The 24,667-nt window shown below is 35.5% G+C and overlaps 1 protein-coding gene and 1 long non-coding RNA gene across 13 annotated transcripts in view; one reads left to right on the forward strand and one right to left on the reverse strand.

Moving 5' to 3' along the window:
• Positions 1–24,667, forward strand: part of LOC141379820 (uncharacterized) — a 62,612-nt gene that overhangs the window by 4,711 nt on the left and 33,234 nt on the right. For both annotated transcript variants that reach the window (XR_015520070.1, XR_015520069.1), the window contains exons 2-3: positions 2,383–2,482; positions 4,760–4,912. This is a non-coding gene — a long non-coding RNA (uncharacterized LOC141379820). The remainder of the gene's footprint in view (positions 1–2,382; positions 2,483–4,759; positions 4,913–24,667) is intronic.
• The window catches only part of nsmfa (NMDA receptor synaptonuclear signaling and neuronal migration factor a), a 78,938-nt gene continuing 59,450 nt past the window's right edge, over positions 5,180–24,667 (reverse strand). For 9 of the 11 annotated variants that reach the window (XM_087300915.1, XM_087300910.1, XM_087300914.1 and 6 more), the window contains 5 exons: positions 20,765–20,835; positions 20,458–20,537; positions 17,912–18,014; positions 12,345–12,420; positions 5,180–10,227 (listed from right to left, as the gene is read on the reverse strand). In XM_087300915.1, coding sequence (XP_087157041.1) covers positions 10,130–10,227; positions 12,345–12,420; positions 17,912–18,014; positions 20,458–20,537; positions 20,765–20,835 — 428 coding nt within the window. In that variant the 3' untranslated portion in view covers positions 5,180–10,129. The remainder of the gene's footprint in view (positions 10,228–12,344; positions 12,421–17,911; positions 18,015–20,457; positions 20,538–20,764; positions 20,836–24,667) is intronic. The other 2 variants (XM_087300918.1, XM_087300917.1) reach the window with 1 other exon arrangement.

Raw genomic sequence — 24,667 nt, forward strand, 5'->3', positions numbered from 1 at the left:
AAAAGCATGACCGAAACAACATTTTATTAAAATAAAGAAAAGCATTAGAAACACTTTGCACCCATTCGGCGCCAGCATGTTGGAATTATCTGGTATTTAAGATGCCGCGGGTCCAGCGACCGCACACAAGTTCAACCTCCAGCACAACCATTCAGTTACACAATGAAATGCACAAGACACAAATCCGCAGATGTAGATATCTCAAATGACATAATCAACACCAGATATATCTGTTATGCAAGTCATATCTACAACACATACTCATAAAAACAATGACGCCATCATTATTCATGGGAGAGTTAAAAAAAAAATCTATTCTCCTCAATGGTACACACACTTCACACGCCTCTCGAGTGGACATGTTCATTCTTATTCTTTACTCAATAACAGACCATAATGGATATGTTTGTTGTTGAATATTCATACTCTTCAATTATAAAACACAATCTCATATGATGCGAAGAGGGTTGGAGTGTAATGCTCTGCAAAGAAAACTATCCATCAAGTCTCTCATAAAGCTAATGAGCTCTGGCGCACCTGCGCTCATGCTAGTTTTCCCGCTCAAGATGATGAGCAGAAAGGGAGACAAAATGTGTGGAGATGAAAGTCTATGAAGAGATTGTGTGATATTAATGCTACTCAAGGGTGTTTTGAGTGGTTCGTGAATTGAGAAGCCGGCCTGTAACTGCGGCCACTAGAAATGAATCAACACCGGCTCGTTGAAAATATGTGCTTCAGCCTACGTGAAAACGCAACCGTTTTTAGATAAAATAAACGCTATGGGGTAATATGATGGTCCTTTTCACACTAATGATATATACATGCACATATTATCGACGAATAAATGATTATTTTCATGCAGTTCTTTGCACAACACCAAAAAAAAAAAAAAAAACATAGAACAAGTTAACAGTGTCTATGATTTGTAATCATATAACTTAAAGTCACCTATCTACCTCCATATAGACAACTTTTCTAGCATGGTCAGTTTGCTTGGGAACTTACTTTGTGCAGTTTTGCACTTATGAACCAGAGCTAGGGTTTGGGTACGGTGAAGCATGGTTCCGCAAAACAGATAAAAGCAAAGTAAAATCAAGGTTAAACATTTATGTTTGCTTTTGAAAACACTATTGGTTGGGTTTAGGTCAGTGGTTCGCTAGTCTAAAGGCTGATTTATACTTCACATAGCCCTTGTCAAGGCTGATGTCGATGTTGACGCGCACATCCCCAAAAATGTAATTACACGTCGCAGTTACACTTAGTGCAAGCTCTGTGATTGGTCGGCTTGGTAGTGGTGACAAGGGTGGGTGGTGCTAAGAGCTGTGAGCCTGTTGGAGTGTTTGTTTACAAGTGTCGAGTCTCTTGAAAGAGCTCCTGATGGAAACTTTTGTTTTGTTTTTACCTTATTATTAAAGTTGTTGAGAGTTTTAGCTACTTGTACATTAAGGTAGTGTTCAGAAAAAATGAAACACCCACGAAGAATCTCGACACAGAGGCACATAAAAGCCTGCTGCCAGCTAGCGTTGTCATTGCGCGTTGTTATTACGTGTTGTTGCATAGCAACACAAACAGCATGCAGAAGTATGAATGCAAGACTACACGCAAGGCAGTCGCCGTGGGTCATGGCGATCACTTGACTAAGATGTATGAATCAGTCTTAAGGCTAAATCTGAAATCGCATACGTCCATACCATATATTATGCTAAAATTAGTATGAGAGTTGAATTCATAGAATTTAAAAAACAGTATTCGATAAGCACCCGGATGACCTACTACTTCTGCCGAGATTCTGAAGTGCGCATGTGATGGACGATACACCATCCCATGATACACAGCGAGAGACTTCATGAATAGAAGTTGACGCAACTGACCATGACAAAATGGCTATTGTAGTACATGCAAGTTCCAGTCATACTACTCACATTTATATTGTATAGAACATACTTTTCTAACGGTCGAGTAGTAAATTCAAATGCAGTACGTAAGCGATTTTGGATTTTGGATACAGCCTAGGTGAGCTGTACTACAAGCCCCACCTTCTTACAGTACAACACATAGTACAAAAAAAAACATACCTTAAGTAACATTTTTCAGATTCCTAAAATTATACACAGTGCTCCTAGTGCATTTGCCATCTGAAATGTGCAACGAAACGTACAGGTAGCAACGTATTTTACACATCGCAAAACATAGGTTGAGACATATATTTTCAATGAGCCTTGGCTGAATGAATCCCGTTACATCGTTGACTGGAGAACCATTTAACTGCATTACTAAGCGTACAGTAGTGAATGATTATGAGTGGTTAAAATATATTCATGAAATTTAAACAAGTACCTTATATACAATGATTTTCTTTTTATTTTTTTTGTGCTCTGATAGAAAGCACCAGCTTGATTTGCTGATTGGAGTTGACCAATGCAAGATTGAGGAGTATAAATGTTGTATTGAAGAGTTCAAAGTTCAGCTAGTGGATGATCAGGTAACCTACTATAGGTAGATGCATTAAAAACAGCCTTTAAGTAGGGCTCAGAAAAGCACTGCACTGCAAAAAAAGTATTTTCTTCCTTAGTGTTGCTGTATCTTTTACGGTACAACTGTCCGAACATTCTTAAATCAAGATACATTTGCTTAAGAATCAAGATTACTTGAGAGATGAAATAATTAAGTGACTTTATGCTTTAACTCCTTCCACGTTTTGAACATAGAAAATAACATTCAACTTAACTGATTGCCAATCTGCAGCGCTTTGGTGCATAGATTTAAGCTTGGTCTCATTTTAAAGAAGACACTTGTTGGATTTTAGCTAAAGTGAAAACAACAGTACAATATGTATTCAGAGGAGTTAGACCCTTCCAAATTGACAGAGTTTATCATGATTAGATTTGGATTTAATTGCAATTTAGTGAAGTAAACTTAAACTTCCCACTATCGGGACGATGACTTATAAAGGTAAACAATGAGAAAAACAAATATCCCAGTGATGTAATAGATAAATAAACAAATAAATTTAATGAGAAGGTAAGATTACTGTTTCTTATATAAAAGGCAAATATTTTTATGCATAAAAATGCTAAATTATTTTTGTTTTTTGTAATATTTTTTCACAGATTAGTGACTGTAGCCAAAAGTTTTGAATATTACGATTTTTTATAATTTTTTTTACCAATATTGTATTATATATGTAACTACCAATATTTATCATCTAAAATCTTTAGATATACAGAAATACTGAAGAAGAAATACATTTTTTGCAGTAGGGACTTTTCCAGGAAGAATGAAAATGCTAACAGTTATTACAGACAATCTCAACCATATTGCCTAATAAAGGCTACTTAAATAGAGAATAAAACAAACGCCAACACACTGCTGTCCATAAAGTCTCATAAAAATACCTTGTATGTTTGAATAAATAAATCATTTATCTAAAAAAATTACAGCACCGCTCCTTTAATACATTTTTTACACATAATTAGTTTAGGCCCAACAACAAAGGGAATACATTAAATGGCTAAACACTGTTAAAGCTGAGGCAATCTTCTGATCATGGCTGAAACTTCTCATTTACGCCTGTCAAACAAGGTTGACAAATAATGCCAGTTTACACATATGCAGGTTCTGTTGGTTAGCTGGTTTAGAATCAATCAGTCTCTACCACCAAATCTTTGGGATTAGGGGTTCGAGTTTGTGTCATGGTTTGGAGTGGGCTGGAGTTGTTCTTGTGAGCCTTCTAGAAACCATTTCTGTTTACATCAAATAGATGCTAGATGGCATAAAGTGAAATTAGTAACACTTTATAATAAGGTTCCAATTGTTCAGTTGACATTGAGTGATTAATATTAATGACGTCTGCATCAAATTAAATGTGCAAAAGTGCATTAAATGCAAGTTACAAATAATTTTTGTGAAAAAATGTCAAAATATGGCTGAAATAATGTCATTAATGGCAATCAGTGCAACCTTATGTTAATATGAAACTGCATATTTTTCTAATTAAATTAAACCTGTTTTTATTAAAATAAAATAATTTAAGTGACTATAATAATTTTTGTACAAATTTTTAAATAATTAAAAACATTCTATTAAGATAAATAAAATATAAAAGCAGAATCAAAAAATAAATTAATAAAAAATATAAATAAATTATTAAATAATAAATTATATATATATATATATATATATATATATATATATATATATATATATATATATATATATATATTAAATATTAAAAAATATTTTAAACTATTATTAAAAATAAAAATAAATAAATAAAAGAGTAATTAATTAATTCCACTTAACGGTAATAAAAGGACTCTTATTGTGAAGTGTTACTAGCAGATCACATTGATGCTAATTAAATGCAATACAAAGTAAACTCAGACATTGCCAAAGCTTTGTGTACAAAAAATACAAATTCTTTCATAAGTCAACAGAAATCAAGCTTAGCACAAACAGCCATTACCGTCCAGCACAGAGACCAAATAAATAGCATAAATATATAACAAATCAGTAAAAAGTTCTCAACGTTAACATTTAGCAGAGTTACATATATTGCTACAGTACATTGACAAACCACACTAATGCACTGAAATGTAAATCAATCAATTTGCAAACTGACACGAGTGGTTTAAATGCCCTCCGTTTGATGCGTTCTGCTCATTTTGGACATTCGCTCTCAGCACTGAATGTTCCTACTAGCGTGATGTTGCCGTCTGTAGTGAATGTGGATTTTCTCTCTTTCTCTCTGACATGCCAGGATCCCTGACACCTACTGTGAGTCACAGATGGCCCCATAATGACTGAAATTGCTAGAGAATCGGTCCAATTCATTTGCAGCCTGTTTTCTGGCCGGGGTGCAGCCCTTTAGGAGAAGCGAGCGAGCGGCTGCCGAGGAGCAATTGCCCCTGTGGTAAAAACCCTACTGTATTTGATATCCGGACACACTCTGAGTGGAACAGGAGACTAATTAAAGGTTATCATAGCTAGATTTTCTGCATATCCGCCATATTAGATCACCATGAAGTCGTGAATGGCTGATGTGTCTTTGTAGCACACGTATGCTGTCAAGATGTGCATTCACTGGAAAATGGGGTTTTAGATGCCTTGCTAAATATTTTTCTGAAGTCAGACAAAACTTTGCTAACCAAGGTTATTATAGATTTATTTTATTTTTGAATTTTTATTATTTGAATTTTTTATTATTTTTATTTTGAAGCCTTTTTTAAGTTTACTGTAAATTTCAGTTTGGTTTTAGTTCGTTTAACTGACGGTTTTGTTGGTTTTAGTTTAGTTTTTATTTTGTGAAAACATTTCTAATTAGTTTTTATAATATTAGTTTCAATTTTAGGAATTCATGTTCGTTTATTCATTCATTCATTCATTCCCTTTAGGCTAAGCCACAGTGGAATGAACCGTCAACTATTCCAGCATATGTTTTACACAGCAGATGCCCTTCCAGCAGCAACCCAGCATCCCAGAGTCAGCAGCTCACGTCCATTATTGACTTAAGCGAAGTGTAGTGTTTGCCTGGACCCTTAAAATCATCCTAACTACTACAAAGTTTACTCAAAATGAAAGTTAAAATTTAGCACAAATGCAGGAACATTTACATTTTGTTAACCGATAGCTGATATATACTATAGTTTAATGAAAATAAGTTCTGATCTCAGTCTTGAAATCGAATGAATAGTGGAAAACTGATCTTATTTTAAAATCTAAACTATAGAAAACAGCAAGGAAACATCTAGATCTTTCTTTCCCCCCCTTTTTTAGGGTGAGAAATGACTAATGATGAATAATCCTTACTTTCATTTTAATTTGCTTAATTTTTTTTACCTGACTAATAATGATGATATTAAAAAATAAACATTATTGGTTGATACGGATATGGCCATTTGTATATATTTTGTATCCCTAATTTACCATCAAATATTGTAATGAGACGTTAAATATGGCATCCAATAATATTAGATTCCAATACTGCAACTTTTATTAGTAAAAATGAGATATTGAAATATAATTAAAATAAAATTTAGCTAATTTTGTTCAAAATGACAATTTTGCCTTAAATATACGGTGGCCTTTATACTTTTCTGCATAACAAACCCTTATATTTAGTTGTGTCTCATTTTAAATTGCCTCTAAATCAAATGAGATTCCACATAATGCACATCTTGACAAGGTACAGGCATTTCTTCTGACAAGCAATGCTTGTACTGACTCTTTCACTTATTTCCATGGGGCAAAACTTCATTCTGTCTATCAGTTAAGTGTAAGATTGCCTAAACAATACCAAGGGAGCAGCCAATTAGCATTGTTGGAGCATTAAAAAAACAAGACAAAAGAAAAATCCATCGCTCAACCAGCTGGAAGTTTATCATGAGTGCCTGAAGTCATTTACATCAACGAAGCGTCAGTCTGAGCAGCTTATGAAAGAGTTCATGGCTTATTAGCTGAGTACATTAGAACATTCATAAAGATACACATGGAAAAAAACAACTCCAGAGTTGCTCAAAGCTACTAATGGAAGAAGAAGAATGCATAGAGTTTTACACCTGCAGGCCGCAGTTAAACGGTCTGCATCATTCTATTATCCATACAGTATATGGCCATCAAATACCATCCTGCCCCCTCAGGCAACAGTGACCTTCAGAAAAATGGCCGCTCATGACACCACCGCACCAATGGCTTTGAGTAAATGAAGGGAAAAATAAGGCTGTTTTCATACTAGAGTCGATATATTTGGTCAGGGAGATTTTGACATCATGAAAACACTCCCAAGTTAAAAAAATGAGTAAGTTAGATTTTATTTAGTCTCTTTGGTGAGTATGAAAAACTATTGGCGACATATATATGTACATGCAGTCGAAGACAAAATTATTAGCTCTCCTGTCAAAAATTCATTCATTTTCTTTTCGGCTTAGTCCCTTTAATAATCAGGGGTCGCCACAGCGGAATGAACCGCCAACTTATCCATCATATATTTTACGCAACGATGCTCTTCCAGCTGCAACCCATGACTGGGAAACACCCATACACTCATTCACACACATACACTAAGGACAATTTAGCTTATCCAATTCACCTTTAGCACGTCTTTGGGCTTGTGGGGGAAACCCACGCCAACACGGGGAGAACATGCAAATTCAACACAGAAATGGCAACTGACCCAGCCGAGGCTTGAACCAGCAACCTTCTTACTGTGAGGCAACAACAGCTACCCACTGCACCACCATACTGCCTGTAAAATTTTCATTCTTTATGAAAAATTTCCTCAGTGCTGTTTAAAGGAGAGAAGATATACTATATATTGATATAAAGAAGATATACTTGATATTTTACTAGATATTCTATTAAAAGGCTTAATCTGTCGTCACATTGGACTTTTCGACCCATAGACTTACATTCATATGCATGCGAAAGCGTCAGACCAGAAACGCAAGCTCGTGCGACAAGTTTTGCAGTTCGCTGCATTTGAAAGTTCAAGCTTGGTGAACTCTGACCTGCAAAATTGCATCAGGTATGTGCGTGAGACCAATCGAAGATTGAAACATGACCTCTCTGGACAGAAATTTAAAATATGGACCAATCGCTCGCTTTTTTAAATGTCTAATCATTTTGTTTAATCTAGCCTCTTTTCATATGCACAAATTTAAGTGTGACCGCGGCATTACCCGGGCTAATTGGGTTAATTAGGGAAGTTAGGTTATTTAGGCATGTCATTGGACAACAGTGGTTTGTTCTGTGTCCAATTGGAAATAAAAACATTTACTTAAGGGGCTAATGATATTCATAAAATGAAAATATGAACAAAATGAAAATGCTTTTATTTCACATTAAATTATTTTGTGAAAAATAAAAATATTCAAATGATTTAAAACAAATCACTTTCTACAGAAGAAAAAACAAAACAACAAATATTGTGAAAATGCACTTTCTCAGTTAAACAGCACTTCGGAAATAAATACACTTTCACAAAAGGGCTAATACTTTTGCCTTCAGTGAACTGTTCAAAGGTTTTGGATTATTTTAAAAAGTCTCAGATGTTCTCAGATACAATATTTACTTGACCAGAAAACAGTAAACATTTTTATTTTACAAGAAATTCAATCATTAGTTTACATAATAAAACAATGCATTTAACTCAAAAACATAACTGGAAATCATGAATTCAGAGAAACAGAATTTTTGGGGTCTAATTTTTATCCCATAGCTCTATTTGTCTTTGGGTCATAAACAAGGAGTAGTCCTATTTTACTGACCCTATAGTTTTTAATGTTTTAAAAACAGAGTAATGTTTTGACTGGTACCACATGTGTTTCACACACAGTGAAAGTGCTGGAGCAAAATATTATGTTTTAAGAAGGACAGGTTGAGACCATCAATCAAAGCGAGCATGAAAACAGCCTAATTATTATGAACACACTGACATAAGCGCTTATTTGAGCAAATCTGTAACACCTCGCTGTAATCCTGCTGACGCTCCAGGTGCACCTGGCAAAGACGTCTGCCTATATTGAGGTCAGTGTTTCTATTATTGTACGACTGTAAGTCACGATTTTTCAGTTTGGGCACTGTGTTTGCAACATGGATCTATGTGTTTTCGGCATTTACAGTGGGGGAAATAAGTATTTGACATGTTACCATTTTTCTCTGAAAACATTTCTAAAGATGCTAATGACTTGAAATTTTCCTCATATGTTGGCAACAACCAAAGAAATCCATATATGCAAATAAAACTAACCTAGTTTACAAATTAAGTTATGTGTAATACATTGAAATGACACAGGGAAAAAGTATTGAACACATAAAGAAACTGAGGTGTAGAAAGTCCAGACAGCAGCTGAAATCTTGCAGTTTTTCTTCAGCTACCCTCTGCCCTTCCTCATTGTAAATGGATTTAAGCTGCTTCAGTCCAATGTCTACTGTACATTATCAAAATGATGAAGATGAATACAGGGTGGACATTTCAGCAAGACAATGATCAAGCCAAGGAAACTCTCAAAATGCTTTCAGAGAAAGAAAATCAAGCTGTAGAATGGCCCAGTCAATCACCTGATTAGAATCCAATAGAAAATAGATAAAAAAAAAAAAATAGAAAAATAGATCAGATTTGATAGACGAGACCCACAGAATCATCAAGATTTTATGAGAGGCACCTTTAAGCCGCCATCACACGCCTTTTGATAAAAAGTATTAAATACATTTGAATAGTTCAGTACTTTCTCCTTGTGTCATTCCATTGTTATTACACATAACTCATTGTTCAGATTTTTTTTTTGTTTTGTTTTATTTTTATGTTTGTATTGTTTGGGTTTTTACCAAAATCTGGTTCAATTCCAAGTCAACAGTTCCTTTAGAAATATTATTCCCAGGAAAAAAACATGACGTGTTCGGTACTTATTTCCGCTGCTGTAATAAGGAGATGCAAGTCAAAACGTGAAGAACCCTAAACCTCAGAAGCAATCACATATAAGCAGGTCGACAAAATGTACATTCTTTCCACCTAAATGACTGGAATAAAGGAGGGAATATCTAACATATTCGTAAAGGCTAAAACCTGAGTTATTCCAAATAGTTCATTAGAAAGACCACAACAATAAACATTGAAAAAGTACATCATTGTACCATTGACATTTAGATTATTTGCATGACTATAGCTACTCTATATACTCATGAGATGTTTATCCTGTATGTATACCAATATATTAGTTGTTATTTCGTATATGACGGTTTCCGTGGGTTCTGGTTGGTACGCTTGACTCGATATTGCACGCAGGACTTGTTCAAAAGCACAACTGTTTTGGCTAGTGATCAATAGCTGTAGGCGATATGTTAGTTTAAAAACAGTCAACAGACTGACAGCTAGTTCAGAAGAACACCTTCCCTTTGCTCTATCCCGGTTTGTCTTGGATTTTGGAGCGTTTGTCAGTTGTTTTTGTGTGTTACCGTCCAGAGGTGGCTGAAATCCACAACGGCGAGCTGAAATAAGACTTGAGACGCAAAGTGGCTGCGTCCGTTTCCACTCGTCTTCCTCTTCCTCCCGTTTTCTGAAATGAAAGCTGGTGGAATGGAGTTTTACAGTGGGACGTCCTGCCCGGAATGCTACACGCAGACCTGCGCGGGGTCACAAGAGATCTTCGTAGTCGAGGAGTTTTGAGTGCTGTCGGGTTTTCCAAAGTCGAAACAGGCGGAAGTCGAAGTACATCTCAATCATTTCTTTGCCTAAAAGAAAAAGAGAGGTAGAATAGAGAAGAAGATATGATTCTGAACTACATGTCAATGAGAGCACGTCTCTTTCTGTGATGAACAGACACTTCCACGCAGATTCGCTCTGCTGGTAATTGGAAAACAGCATGATGTGAGAGACAATGTAGATGAGAAAGAAATGATAAAGAAAATTGAAAGTCAGAGAATAGAGGGGATGTCAGATCAGGACAGGTAGGGAAAATTAAGATAAAAAAAATGAAACTGTTGTTAAATAGATTAGCGCTGTTTAATCGATTAATTCGATTTAAAATGATGAATTAAAAGTTCACATTTACACAATAATCTTGTTTGTACTGTGGATATTTAAATATTATATATATGGATGAAAGTTTTTTTATTTATTTATAAAATAATTACATATACCATAAATTATATAGAAATATTAATGTCTAATTATTTTTCAGTATATATGTGTACATTTACATACACATAATAATATACACAGTAGACGCAAATATATTATGTAAATATAAATGCTTATTTTGTACGCAATTAGTCACAATTAGTTGTAAAACTGCACTAAAATGAATTGCTATAAACATATACACTCACCGGTCACTTTATTAGGTACACCTATCCAACTGTTCGCTAAAGCAAGTTTCTAATCAGCCAATCAAATAGCAGCAACTCAATGCATTTAGGCATGTAGACATTGTCAAGACAATCTGCTGCAGTTCAAACCGAGCATCAGAATGGGGAAGAAAGGTGATTGAAGTGACTTTGAATGTGGCATGGTTGTCGATGCCAGATGAGCTCGTCTGAGTATTTGAGAAATTGCTGATCTACTGGGATTTTCACGCACAACCATTTCTAGCGTTTACAGAGAATGGTCAGAAAAAGAGAAAATATCCAGTGAGCGGCAGTTCTGTGGGCGCAAATGCCTTGTTAATGCCAGATGTAAGAAGAAAATAGCCAGACTGGTTCCAGCTGATAGAAAGGCAACAGTAACTCAAAGTAACTCTTGATTTTTGCTGCGGCATTCGGATGGTATGGTCAGAATTTGGCATCAACACCATGAAAGCATGGATCCATCCTGCCTTGTATCAATGGTTCAGGCTGGTGGAGATGGTGTGGGGGATATTTTCTTGGCACACTTTGTGTCCATTAGTACCAACGCATCATGTCAAAGCCACAGCCTACCTAAATATTGTTGCTGTCCATCCTTTTATGACCACAGGGTACCCATCTTCTGATACCTCCAGCAGGATAACACACCATGCCATACAGTTATCATAACAGTCATCCCATTCATCATCATCTCAGACTGGTTTCTTGCACATGACAATGAGTTCACTGTACTCAAATGGCCTCCACAGTCACCAGATTCAATCCAATAGAGCACCTTTGGGATGTGGTGGAACGGGAGATTCGCATCATGGATGGGCAGCTGTCAAATCTGCAGTGTGCGTCAAAACTGTGTGATGCTATCATGGTCATATGGACCTAAATCTCTGTGGAATATTTCCAGTACCTTGTTGAATCTATGCCATGAAGGATTAAGGCAGTTCTGAGGGCAAAACTGGATCCAACCAGGTACCAGTAAAGTGTTCCTAATAAAGTGGCCAGTGAGTGTAGTTTATTATAAAAGTACAAATCTGTCATACTGGTTGCCATGTCATACAAGTCTTGAAACCTCACTAAGATAAAAACAGTAAACCTACCTATAAATAAAACTATAAAAAAAATTTTTATACATGCAGTACATTAGATTTAATAATAGCTATGTATGAGAAAATATATATATAAAAAAGCAACAACAACAACAACAACAAAAGATGTACAATTTTGTTTGTATGGCTGTTCGCCAGCTTGTTTCTCCCATGTAATAAACCAATATATATATTTTTATTTCATGTTGGAAACAAGCTTGCTTAAGTTTGGAATGTCATAAAGGTACCTAAAAATCAGAACTCACATTGTTGGTGAAAAATTTAGCATGCAGTGTACAGTATGCAGATCAGTAAACATGTACATTTTCCATACATTTCATTAACAAACACTTGATTTCAATTCATGTGTTTGTAAGTGTGTAGGAGTGTGAGCATAAGCTGATTTCAGCAGTTTGGTCTCACCCTGAGCGGAGAGCTCCAGCGGTGACTCAAACGTGACAGAATAAGGCCTCATCAGGTTCTTCAGTTTCTGGAACAGCTGTTGGCACATGATAAGCCCAGACATTAATAATCCTCTTTTTTTTTCACCCCCTCGCACATCTCTCGCTTTCACACACTCTCTCCTAGGACTCGAGGAGGTTAGTTAGGGATAATGACAGCCTCAGTCTTTGTGGCCCCGGATAAATCTCACACGGGCAACTGCAAGGGCAAACGAGACCCTTCAAAAGAACTCTGTTAAATCTGAACATCCACGTGCCGCTCTAAGAGCCTTCTGGGATTAAAGGGGCAGTTCACCCAGAAACCACAAATGGTCGATAGATGATATTTTTTCAAAAAAATAAAAAATAAAATAACCCATACATTCTTCAAAATACTTTTTTGTTCAACAGAAAAAAGAAAGTGGAACCAAAGTTGAAAGCTTTGTTCTGTCATATGCACATATTTAAAATATGAATGGCAGAATTTTACAGAAAGAAAATAAGCATTTATAGATTAAACATATAGAGCAGGAAAAGTAGTGCAGGGTGAGTAAATGTTAACAGCTTTGGTTTTTTGGTGAACTCATCACAGAAGGTATAGTTCACCCTAAAATAAAATCTAACTCACTTTAAAGTGGTTACAAATATTTATGACTTTCTCTTTTTTGGTAATCATAACAGATTTGAATGATTTTTTTAATTCATTCATTCAGTTTCCAAAATCTTAGTCCCTTTATTCATCAGGGGTCCACAGCGGAATGGACTGCCAACTATTCCAGCATATGTTTTATGTAGCGGATGCCCATACACTCTCACATTCACACTCATACACTATGGCCAATTTAGTTTATTCAATTCACTTATACTGCATGTCTTTGGATTGTGGAGGGAAACCGGAGCACCCGGAGGAAACCGACATGAACACAGGGAGAACATGCAAACTCCACACAGAAATGCCAAGTGGCCCAGCCGGGACTTGAACCAGCGACCTTCTTGCTGTAAGGCAACAGTACTAACCACTGAGCTACCGTGCAGCCCTGAATGATTTTTAATTTATTCATTACTACAGATGGTCAGAGAACTCCCCCAGATTTACCTACTTAGACAAGGCAAGTTTATTTAAATAGCACATTTCATTCACAATGGCAATTCAAAGTGCTTTACATAAACAAAAGAAACAAGATAACAGATAAAAAATTTGTTGGAGCACATCTGATCTTAGCTAAATTTCATCTGCAGCCCCTGGGCAGGATACAAATACAGATACAAATCACATAACAAAAACATCAACACAATATCAAAATAAAATAAATTACATCAAAAATTTAAACGATAAGCTCCCACTTAATGCTCACACACCTAATGCAGTTTAACCAGCATTTCAAATGCAGCTTGAACTGTGCTGAAGTAAGACTTTGTTTAATGTTAATTGGTAAATTATCCTAATTATTAACAACTCTTACAGAAAAAGCAGAATGACCAAAATCAGTACTCTCTAAAATTCTTCAATCACCTCTTGATGAAGCTCTAGTTAGTTTTTTGTAGTCAGAAACAGAATCCTTTAATGGTGAAGGTGCAAAATTATTAACAATTTTGTATATTAAACAACAATTGAAAAACACACAAAAATAAAAATACATATACTTAATAACAATCAAACAATGATATCTATTGGATTTACTGACAAAAATATTTTAAAGCTTGTTTTTACAAAGTGTAAAAAGAGCGTATTTTCCTGCTTGACATCATAAATTCATTCATTCATTCATTTTCCTTTGGTTTAGTCTCTTTATTCATCAGGTGTTGCCACAGCGGAATGAACCGATATGTTTTACGCAGTGGATAGCCTTTAAAGTTGGAACCCAGAATTGGGAAACAACAGAATTGATACAACTCTCAGATTTACACACATACACTATGTGCAATTTATTCAATTCAACTATACCACATGTCTTTGAAAACATGTCATAAGGGAAACCGGAGCACCCGGAGGAAACCCACGCGAACAACCTACTTGCTGTGAGGTGACAGTGCTAACCACTGAGCCACCGTTACACCAACCTTTTAATTATTATGTTTAAGTGTTTTGAATAATGAGGACACAGAGCATCCCCTCATAAACCACCTCAACTTTGTAAGTTATGGCCATGTCATTATACAAATTTGTGTCCTTATAAACCACCAAAACTAGTACAAAATGAGTCAAACCTTCTGGCTGTGACTCGGCAACAGTGCTAACCACTGAGCCACTGTGTCACCAAATCATGAATTGATACAGTAGAAAAATGTTCACGTCACTTGTAGGATAAACAAATAATATGTAAGTCAATGGTTACCGGTTTTCAACATTTTTCAATGTTCTCTTTTGTGTTCTAAAGCAGAAGAAACTCAAACAGGTGTGTGAGAAGCGAAGGGTGAACTTTCCCTTTAAGAATGAGTTTATATACACAGGTTTTCTCTTCTGGCTCACACATACAATACATTTAAAAAAAAATATTCATGGGATATACTACATTTTTTAAGGTAAGTGGTTGCAAACAATTCATATGGGCTGAATTTAAGCAAACAAATTAAGCTGAACATTACAAAATTAAATTAATTTGTTTAAATTCAGCCCATATTTCTTGTTTGCAACCACTTACCTTTAAAGAATAATAGTAAATGCAATGAATAATTTTTTAGAACTAATAAAGACGAGAATGTAACCACCACATTAAGAGGACGCCACAAACCTGATGCTAAAACATTCCTAAAGCTCGTCATATTTAGCCATATTTCTGTCGGTTGATCACCCAACATGTTCACAAACTCACACGAGTCAGTCATCCGTGTGTCAATCACAAGAACACATATAAATGCATTTCTCAGGAACGGTGGTGGCCTGTCGGGCAATGACGCACGGCGAATGAGATTTACGCTGAACCCGTCTCCCCATAGAAGTGCTATCGTACATTCGGTTCCAAGGGCAGCATGAATGTGTCCTCGGGGCTTAATCTCGGGGCTCCTGTCATAAAACACTCATCAGGCCACCGAACAGACGGAGCGAGCTCAAAGTCAAGGCCGACCCTACAGGACTGACGCAGACGTCTCAAATCCAACAGTCAGAGCGTCTCAGATCAGATGTTAGCGATCACAGGAACTAGTTTGGGTGTCTTGTGATATGTTTGGGGTCTGTTTTTTTTTGTTTTTTTTTACTCATCAACGTGGCAATTATTTAATTAAAAATACAGTAAAATTGTAAAATAACCATTTGGAATTTTTATATATTTCCCAATGTAATTTATTCCTATGTTGACAGCTGAACATTTTAGGTTTCATGTGTAATGCTGTACAATTGGGGTCTGTATGTGCTCCTCTGCTCGTCAACGTTGCATTTATTTAATTAAAGCTAACTAAAATTTAATTACAATTAATAAAAAAAATTTGAATTTTAATATATATTTCCCAGTGTTCTCGTGGGTTTTCTCAGGGTGCTCCGGTTTCCCCCACAAGACATGTTTTGTAGGTGAAGTGGGTCAGCTAAATTGTCTGTAGTGTATGTGTGTGATTGGGTGTGTATCTGTGTTCTCAGTGATGGGTTTTGGCTGGAAGGGCATCCGATGTGTAAAACGTATGCTGGATAAGTTGGCGGTTCATTCTGCTGTGGTGACACCTGATTAATAAAAGGACTGAGCCGAAAAGAAAATGAATGAATGAATTTTAATATATTTATGAATGTAATTTTTTCCAATGATGACTGAATGTTTATAGCCTTCGAAAATCATTTTAATGTGCTTTTTTGCTGCACAAGGAAGGTTTCTAAATATTCAGTATTATATCAGTGTTATTATTGTATGAGTTTACTATTTTTGTACAATCTCCCATTTTGGTTTTTATAAACATTAGAAATGTATATGTTTGTCGTGTTCTTAATTTTAAAGGTTTAGTCATTTTGAATTTTTTTAAAGTCTTTTTTAATATATACAGGATATACATTTTATTTCAGCTTTGGTTTAGACCTCAGCAACTAACTGAAATAAAATAATTAAATATTGTAAAAAAAAATGTTGTTAAAGTAAACATTTAATTATTGTAGTTTTAATTACAGTTGTGATTCACAACAATAACCCTAATTGTCAATGATAAAAGCTATGCGCGACTAGTTTTGAGTGAATTACTTTAAAAAGTAATAGATTACAAATTACTGATTACTACAGGACAATTGTAATTTGATTACACTACTAATAAATCAATGTAAAAAGGAATCAGATTACTTATTACTTTACTTTGAAGCTACTTTTAAAACATAAAATATACCTATAGAAATACAAAATAAACTGCAGCACTTTCAATCATTTAACATTCACTAAAAATAATGGATTGATAATAGCAGCTTGACATATTCAAAAGACTTAAAGAGACAGTTCGCCCAAACCTTAAAATTCTCTGATCATTCACTAGTTCCAAACCTGTTTGTCTTTTTTTTTCTTTTCTTTTTTGACATTTAGAACAAAATTGGATAACTGTAAATATTGGCATCCATAGTATGAAAAAGCACTGCAGTGTTTGTCACATGACTCCCGGTTTTCAATTGGGTGAGCCGGGGTGTTCCTCTTGGTGATGAATATTGTCATAGAATGCTTTTTATTCAAATGCTTGAACAAGTTGCTGGTCGAGATTAAAGTAGTCCAAAATTATTTAGAGACTGTATTTCACAGCAATATTAATGTTCTTACGGTCAATGAAATCAAAGTAATGTCTGTATTTCAACTTGAAGAAGCAGCTGCTCTCGACTGTAGCCATTTCAGCTCTTGTTCTCCAGTTATTTAAAAGCACATGCATACAAACTAATGCTGCAGCGGAAAACATTATTTAAGCATTTTTTTCTTCTAAAAACTATATTTGTAACGTAAGTAACTCAATTAGATTGACTTTAGTAACTGATCAAATGACACAAATGTAAAATGTAATTTGTTACATTATTGCGTTCCTCAAAAATGTAATTGGAATACAGTAACACGTTAAACCCAACTCTGTGTGCGATATTTTAAGTAAAACGTGATGCATTTTAATGATTATTTTATGATAAAGAACATTAAAAAATGTTTTATTCCTCCACAACCTGTTACATTGATGTATTTGTGTGTTTGTGTTTAAATACATTTGCTTATATTCCATTTTTTAATGCAACAAAAATGTTTGCGATTGGAGTCCTCTGGAGTTTGGTTGTGATTTGACACCAAGGTGTCACTTTTTTTTACACAATGGAAGGAATCCTTTGTTTTTTTTTTTACAGTCTATGCTATTTAGCCCAAGTATATATACTGTGCTGGACAGGAACGAGTTATTTTAGGTTACATAACTGGGGAAAAAGACTGTCAAGGCATGATAGTGACAGACAGAGAGGTGTTGTATAGAAAAATGGAAAGATGGAGCTAGTGCATGTCTGTGTCTAAAGAGATGAGCACTGAACATGGCCTCGGCAGGGCCCACAGGGACCATTTCTAAATATAATGCAGAAAGTCAAGGTACACATACTACATAAATACTGCAGAACTTGAAATACTGTACCTTTTCTCCATTCGGATTGCCCAGCACGTAGCAGCCCATGATGTGGATCAGGTTCGGCGCTGGATTTAATTTACTCATAAACCGGCTCAGGCGTTTCCAAAATCTGCATGTACACCACAAACACAAGAGCAAAACCCTCAGATAATAATAGTTATTATATTATATAGAATAAAACTGTGCTTTTTTGGTCACAATATACAATAAGGTTACACTAGTATGTATTGACTAACATAAAATGATACTGAGCAATACATGTATTTATCTCATTTTAATTTGTTTATTGTTTTTAGGGGTTTTCAATATTTAATGCAGGGGTGTCAAACTCAATTCCTGGAGGGCCGAAGCCCTGCACAGTTTAGTTCCAACCCTGCTCCAACACACTTACCTGTAGGTTTCAAACAAGCCTGAATTACTCAATTAGTTTGATCAGGTGTGTTTTATTAGGGTTGGAACTAAACTGTGCAGAGCTGCGGCCCTTTTGGAACTGAGTTTGACACCTGTGATTTAATGGATAGAACAGTGTAGAGCAGGGGTCACCAACCCTGTTCCTGGAGAGCTACCTTCCTGCAGAATTCAGTATCAACCCTGATCAAACACACCTGAACCAATTAATAGTACCTAAAGCTGCACTTGATAATTACAAACAGGTGTGTTTGGTCAGGGTTGCAACTGAAATGTGCAGGAAGGTAGCTCTCCAGGAACAGGGTTGGTGACCCCTGGCGTAGAGATTTGACAGGAAATCATGGGAAGCAGAGAGAGGGGAAGGATCGGCAACGGACCTCAAAGCCGGGAATTGAACTTGGGTCTCTGTGAGTACCTTGGTGCTAATATGTCGACACACTAAATTCAAATCCTAATTCATGCTTGTTACTTACAACACTCTAAATAAAGACACACAAGCTGTCACTGGGGTTGTACCTTTTCAAAAGTTGCAAATTTGTACCTAAAAGGTCCATACTAATACATCAAGGGTACAAATTAGTACCTGAAAAGTACAAAAGTGTACCTCTTCAATTTTTTAGGTACAGTGGTGCTCAACCCTGTTCCTGGAGATCGACCTTCCTGCAAAGTTCAGCTCCAACCCTGATCAAACACACCTGAACCAATTAATTAGGTCCTGAACAGCACTTGATAATTACAGGCAGGTGTGTTTGATATGGGTTGCAACTGAAATCTGCAGGAAGGTCGATCTCCAGAAACAGGGTTGGGCACGCCTTTTGAGGTACCAATGTGTACCTTTTGAAAAGGTACCACCTAAGTAACAACTTGCATAGCTTTATTTCTGAGAGTGTAGGTGCATGTCTATGGTGCAGATTTGGATTAGTCAATTAACTTAAGTTGCATGTTTTTGGACGGTGGGAGGAAAAAGGGGGACCCGGGGGAAAACCCACGTGAGCACGGGGAGAATGTAAACTCCGCACAGAAGCGTTGGCTGCCTTGGTAAGGATTCTTGCTGTAAGGCAACAGTGCTAACCACTGGGCCACCGTGCCACCCATCCAGGAAAAAAGGAGCAGTAGGGGTGGAAGGGGGATTCTTCAAAACGAAGATGGCTGTTACATGGAACTTTATAGAAATTTATAGTGACTTAGGAATGGTTTGATTGGTGAATCTTGAATTGGATAATGCATGACCAGCTGTGTTCCATCATCAGCACATGATCCTCTCGAAAGTAGTTTATAAATAAACTTCACTTAAAGAAGCTAATCTGGGAACAGAAGCACATAAGTCAGTCAGCGCTTATTCATGCATTGGCTGATTCAGACTCATATGCAATTCAGGTTGCATATAAAGGGCGAAAAGTTTTAATAAAATGAATGCAGACATTTTTCTAATAATTTCAACATGCTTTCAAGATTAAAAATATGGGAGAAATATGGGAAAATACTTAATGATAGGATGATAGCGGAAAAGAGTGGTAAACTATGGGAGAATCCTGGCAAAAACTGGAGGGTTGACATGTATGAAGTGAACAGGACGTGTTTATGGAATAACAGTTCTGCGAGATACCGCAAAACATCTTTGCAAGGGAACGCAAAAACTATAAAAAATATAGTTTCCTATCACAGTTTTTTTCTCCCACGCAGTTTTTTCCATGTCCCTACCGGGTCTCTGTATAAAACAGTCACATCATAGGACAATTTTAAGATTTGGCTCAAAAATGTAACAGATTTGATAACACTGCAGTTTTTATAACAAGAGGTCCATGGAAAACAAATAAATGTTTAATGTCAAATGTAAATGTCAGAATGTTTCCTGCATTCTGAATGATGACAATACTAAATCTATTCTTTTTTTTGTCATGCATATCCTTGACGATGCACCAGTCCAAACACAAAAGCAGCTTGTTTTGCTTTGACCCAAAAAGCTGCATTTAAGCATGTTTTAAAAATCATCTAGGAAGTATTTGGAGCTGACACTTCAAAAGTGTGTTCTGGAGACACTCGAGACTTCATATGTCACATCTTGTAAAAAGAACATATTAGGATCCCTTGAAACACTAAAGAAATATAATGTGACAGAAAAGAAAAGCATAGACCCCACTCACTGGCTCATGTCTTCCTCTTTCTCCACCTTGGCAAACGTGGCCACTTTATTCTTCAGCAGATAGAGGTGCCCTGGGCCTCCCTGAGACAGAAAATGACAACCTTACATAACATCAAACTCAAACAACAGGAGATCAGAACCCATGAACTGAGAAACAGAGACTTGTGAATTGCTGTCCACCTGAACACAAAACCATTACCAACATCAAACGCAGCAGTGCATGACTATCTGCTGCCGATTCACTCAAATGCACTTACAGTCTTCTTTTCTGTCATTGTGTGGGTTTGGACGCCTTGTTTATCTCTCACCTGACAGAAGATCAGCATTCGCCAGATTTTAGAGCCCCTTCTGTAGGCTGTCAATCTCTTCTCAATCTCCTCTGCACACGAAACAAACAGACTGTCAGGATGACCATGATATTTTACAGGAATTATGCATGAGTTGACATCTAAGGCCTTTAAATGACCTTTTCCTCAAAAATAACATATTTTATTGGATAAAGATTGTGGAATTTTAAATGCAGATTGAAATCTATGTTTTGCACATTAAGAACAAGAACAAAGGAACAACAAATAATAACTTGACTTCTAGTTGATCATTTGCCATCAGAAGTGGCTTATATGAAAGGCAAAGGCCTCTAGATTATGCTTATTTTACCTAAATAAAATATGAGCATGCCATCATTTTTTATTATTTAATTAGGACACTAAGGTCTGACTTTGCTTAGACAAATGTCTTGTCACTTAACAGAAATAATGTACAGTAAAAAATATAAAGTCATGGTGCAGTGGAAAAAGAATTAATACTGTGTATGTCTCTCATGAGCTTGGAGGACTGCATCCATACATCTCTGCAATGACTCAAATCACTTATTAATAAAGTCATCTGAAATGGCAAAGAAAGCGTTCTTGCAGAACTCCCTGAGTTCATTGAGATTCTTTGGATTCATCTTGAATGCCTCCCCTTTCATCTTACCTAGACATGCTCAATAATGTTCATATCTGGTGACTGAGCTGGCCAATCCTGGAGCACCTTGACCTCCTTTGATTTCCGGATCTTTGATGTGGAGGCTGAAGGATGCGAATAAGTGCTATCCTGCTGAAGAATTGTCCCTCTCCTGTGGTTTTTAATGTGTTGGGCAGCACAAATGTCTTGATACCTCAGGCTGTTGATGTTGCCATCCACTCTGGAAATCTCTCGCACACCCCAATGCTGAATGTAACCCTAAACAATGATTTTTCCTTCACCAAACTTGACTGATTTTTGTGAGAATTTTGGGTCCATGCGGGTTCCAATAGGTCTTCTGCAGTATTTGTGATGATTGGGATGCAGTTCAACAGATGATTCATCAGAAAAATCTACCTTCTGCCACTTTACCAAATGACTAACTAGAAGTCAAGTTATTATTTGTTGCTCTTACAAGCATGATCACAGACAAGACTTTTGCCCGGTAGTGTACTGGCATTGTGAAATTAAAAAAAAAAGACAGAAATATCATTATAATGTTAATTAGGAGTGTCGGAGTGTACTGGTAATGCTGACAACCATGACATTTCATAGTCATGACACACAATAATATGACACATAAATAAATTATTCCTGAGAGTAAAAAATAAAGGTTAATCCAGCCTATGAGTACACTGTCAGAAATAAAGGTACATGAGTTGTCACTGGGGTGGTACCTTTTCAAAAGGTTCCCATTTGTACTTAAAGGGTACATACTGGTGCCTCAAAAGTATATATTAGTACCTAAAAAATTGAAGAGGAACACTGCTGTACTTTAATACTGATGTATTAATATGGACCTTTTAGGTACAAATTTGTACCTTTTAAAAAGGTACCACCCCAGTGACAGCTCGCGTACCTTTATTTCTGAGAGTGTATGATATAACGCAGAAATATTTGGATTGATTAAATCTGAAGAGAATCAACACACTTTGACAATGACAAAATACGCTATTTTTGTCCCTCTCAAACATTTTTCTAAAGATAATTTATATTTATTTCGAGGTCTGTTGAAATTCTTGATTCTGATTGGCTGGAAGGTGTGCAATAAATTTGTTAATGAACAGTAGATCTAGTCAGGCTGCGTCTAAAATTGCAGACTTCTGTACTATATAGTTCATTAAAAAAGTATTTTAACATTTCTCATGGTACTTTTATCCACTTGACATGGGTTGTTTTTTATTCTGTGGGTAAAATATTTGAAATGTTCCATATATTATATTTATATGGTTGCATTGAAGCATTTAATTTTACCAATCGTAAATATTTTATGACTTATTCTGTTTTCGTTCCCATGGCAGCACACTGGCAGGATTGTTGTTAAATTGTAACCAAGGATATTATCTACAGAAACAAAATCAATCTTTTTACAACTTAATTAATACACTGTAAAAAATGTTACTTAGATCTAACTTATAAAAAGTGAGGCAAGTGGTTGCATCGGACGTTTTAGGTTGATTCAACTTCCAGCCTTTTTTAAGTATTTTAAACACTAAAACATTGCTTAAAACAAATGCAATAAAATTAAGTTGAGCCAACTAATATTTCTAAAAATACTCAAATCAGATAAACTTACTTTTTTTGTTAAACTTAACTTACTTATACATTGCTATATGTTGACTGTACTCATTTTAATTAAGTATTATGAACTTAATGATCTAAATAAAATTAACCATGCATATGTCATTTAAAACTAATTTAATTGACTTCAGGCTGTAACCTCAGAAAATAAATCTTCGTTTCTATATTGTAAGCACAATATACACTAGTAAACACAGATAAACAGACTTTCCTGTCAATAACAATTAAATAAGAATGGGAAGATGGATTAAAGACCATAACATGTATTCAATATCAATCGATGTTCCTTTTAATAGTGACTACAAAATAGGCCATTAATGTGGCTACACATACACAATACATAAATAAAAACATTAATAATACCAGATCCTATTGAGAAATCATCCAAGGCAACTCAGTGAGGAGATTTGCATATTTTGATGAAGATTTAGGATGCATAATGTCCAGTCCCAAAAAGAGTCTCTAATATATCTCAAATGTATACAGTTTTGATGGATACTTGAAGTCGAGGACATCGGTAAGTCCAAACAGGAGCCATCATGCATTTGACAGGTTTGGCAAACCTCTGACAGTCCTATGATAATCCAAACTGTGTTGGGCTGATGGCAAATTTTTCCCGTGGGCAGCCGCATGCACCTCTGATTCCTCACAACTCTATTGGTAGAGACAAAAAGAAACAGGAGTTCAGGTGGTTGCTACCAAACAACATTAAATAGCTAAATACTGAATAGGAAATAACTACAAGTGAAGTTACAAAAGTCCAGTGAGAATGATGCATGGATGAAACACCTTAGTTTATCATTTAAAAATTACCTTAGTTAAAATTACCTAACTTCTATTTAAAAAAGAAAAAAAGGTTATAGAGGTTGTGTAATTACATTATTCCAGGTGTTTTTAGTTATCAAATTTTAAAGAAAACTGTGATTTTACTCAGTGTAACAGTGCATGTCATTGTGTTTTCCTGTCAATCAAAGAATTGTTAAAATTTAGGTATTACATTTTTTGTTTATTTTGGCAACTTATAAAGCATAAGAATGTGTATTTAATTTAGATATTAAAACTGTTTGAAAATGGCTATATGAAAATTATAGAATACAAGTTCTATAATTTAAATGTCATCTTCATTTTGCACCAAACTTTGCACGTCATAATACAAATTTTATTAAATAAATAAATAAATACATTGCCATTTTACACATTACATTAAGGTTTACATTAAATTTTTGCTAAAGCTACATTTAATTGACTTTTTCTTCAAATTTAATGTCACTGGCAAATGACAGTTCAGTGATTCAGTGTTATCAGTTAGCTTTATTGAAAGACTGACAGATAATAAGAAACTGCATTAGGATATTTTTATACTGTTTTTACTGTTGCACACATAATATCTGTGTAAAAAAAACAGTAAAAAATTACTGTTGCACTTCAGATATCAAATGTAAGTTAATTCTATGGAGCCCACTATTGTTTGCAATTTTACCAATGTTTTACTTGCCTGCAAATAATTATAGCTGTAGTTGTATCTAATGTTTTTCTTACCTGGATGTGAAGTTTGAAGATCCACAGGTAACAAAATCACTTTGGTATCTAAAGACCAAGAACATGCATTTTAGAATGAGGTGCAT

The sequence above is a fragment of the Danio rerio genome, chromosome 21 (assembly GCF_052040795.2).
Source record: "Danio rerio strain M-AB ecotype USA chromosome 21, GRCz13ab, whole genome shotgun sequence".
NCBI classification, from domain to species: domain Eukaryota; kingdom Metazoa; phylum Chordata; class Actinopteri; order Cypriniformes; family Danionidae; genus Danio; species Danio rerio.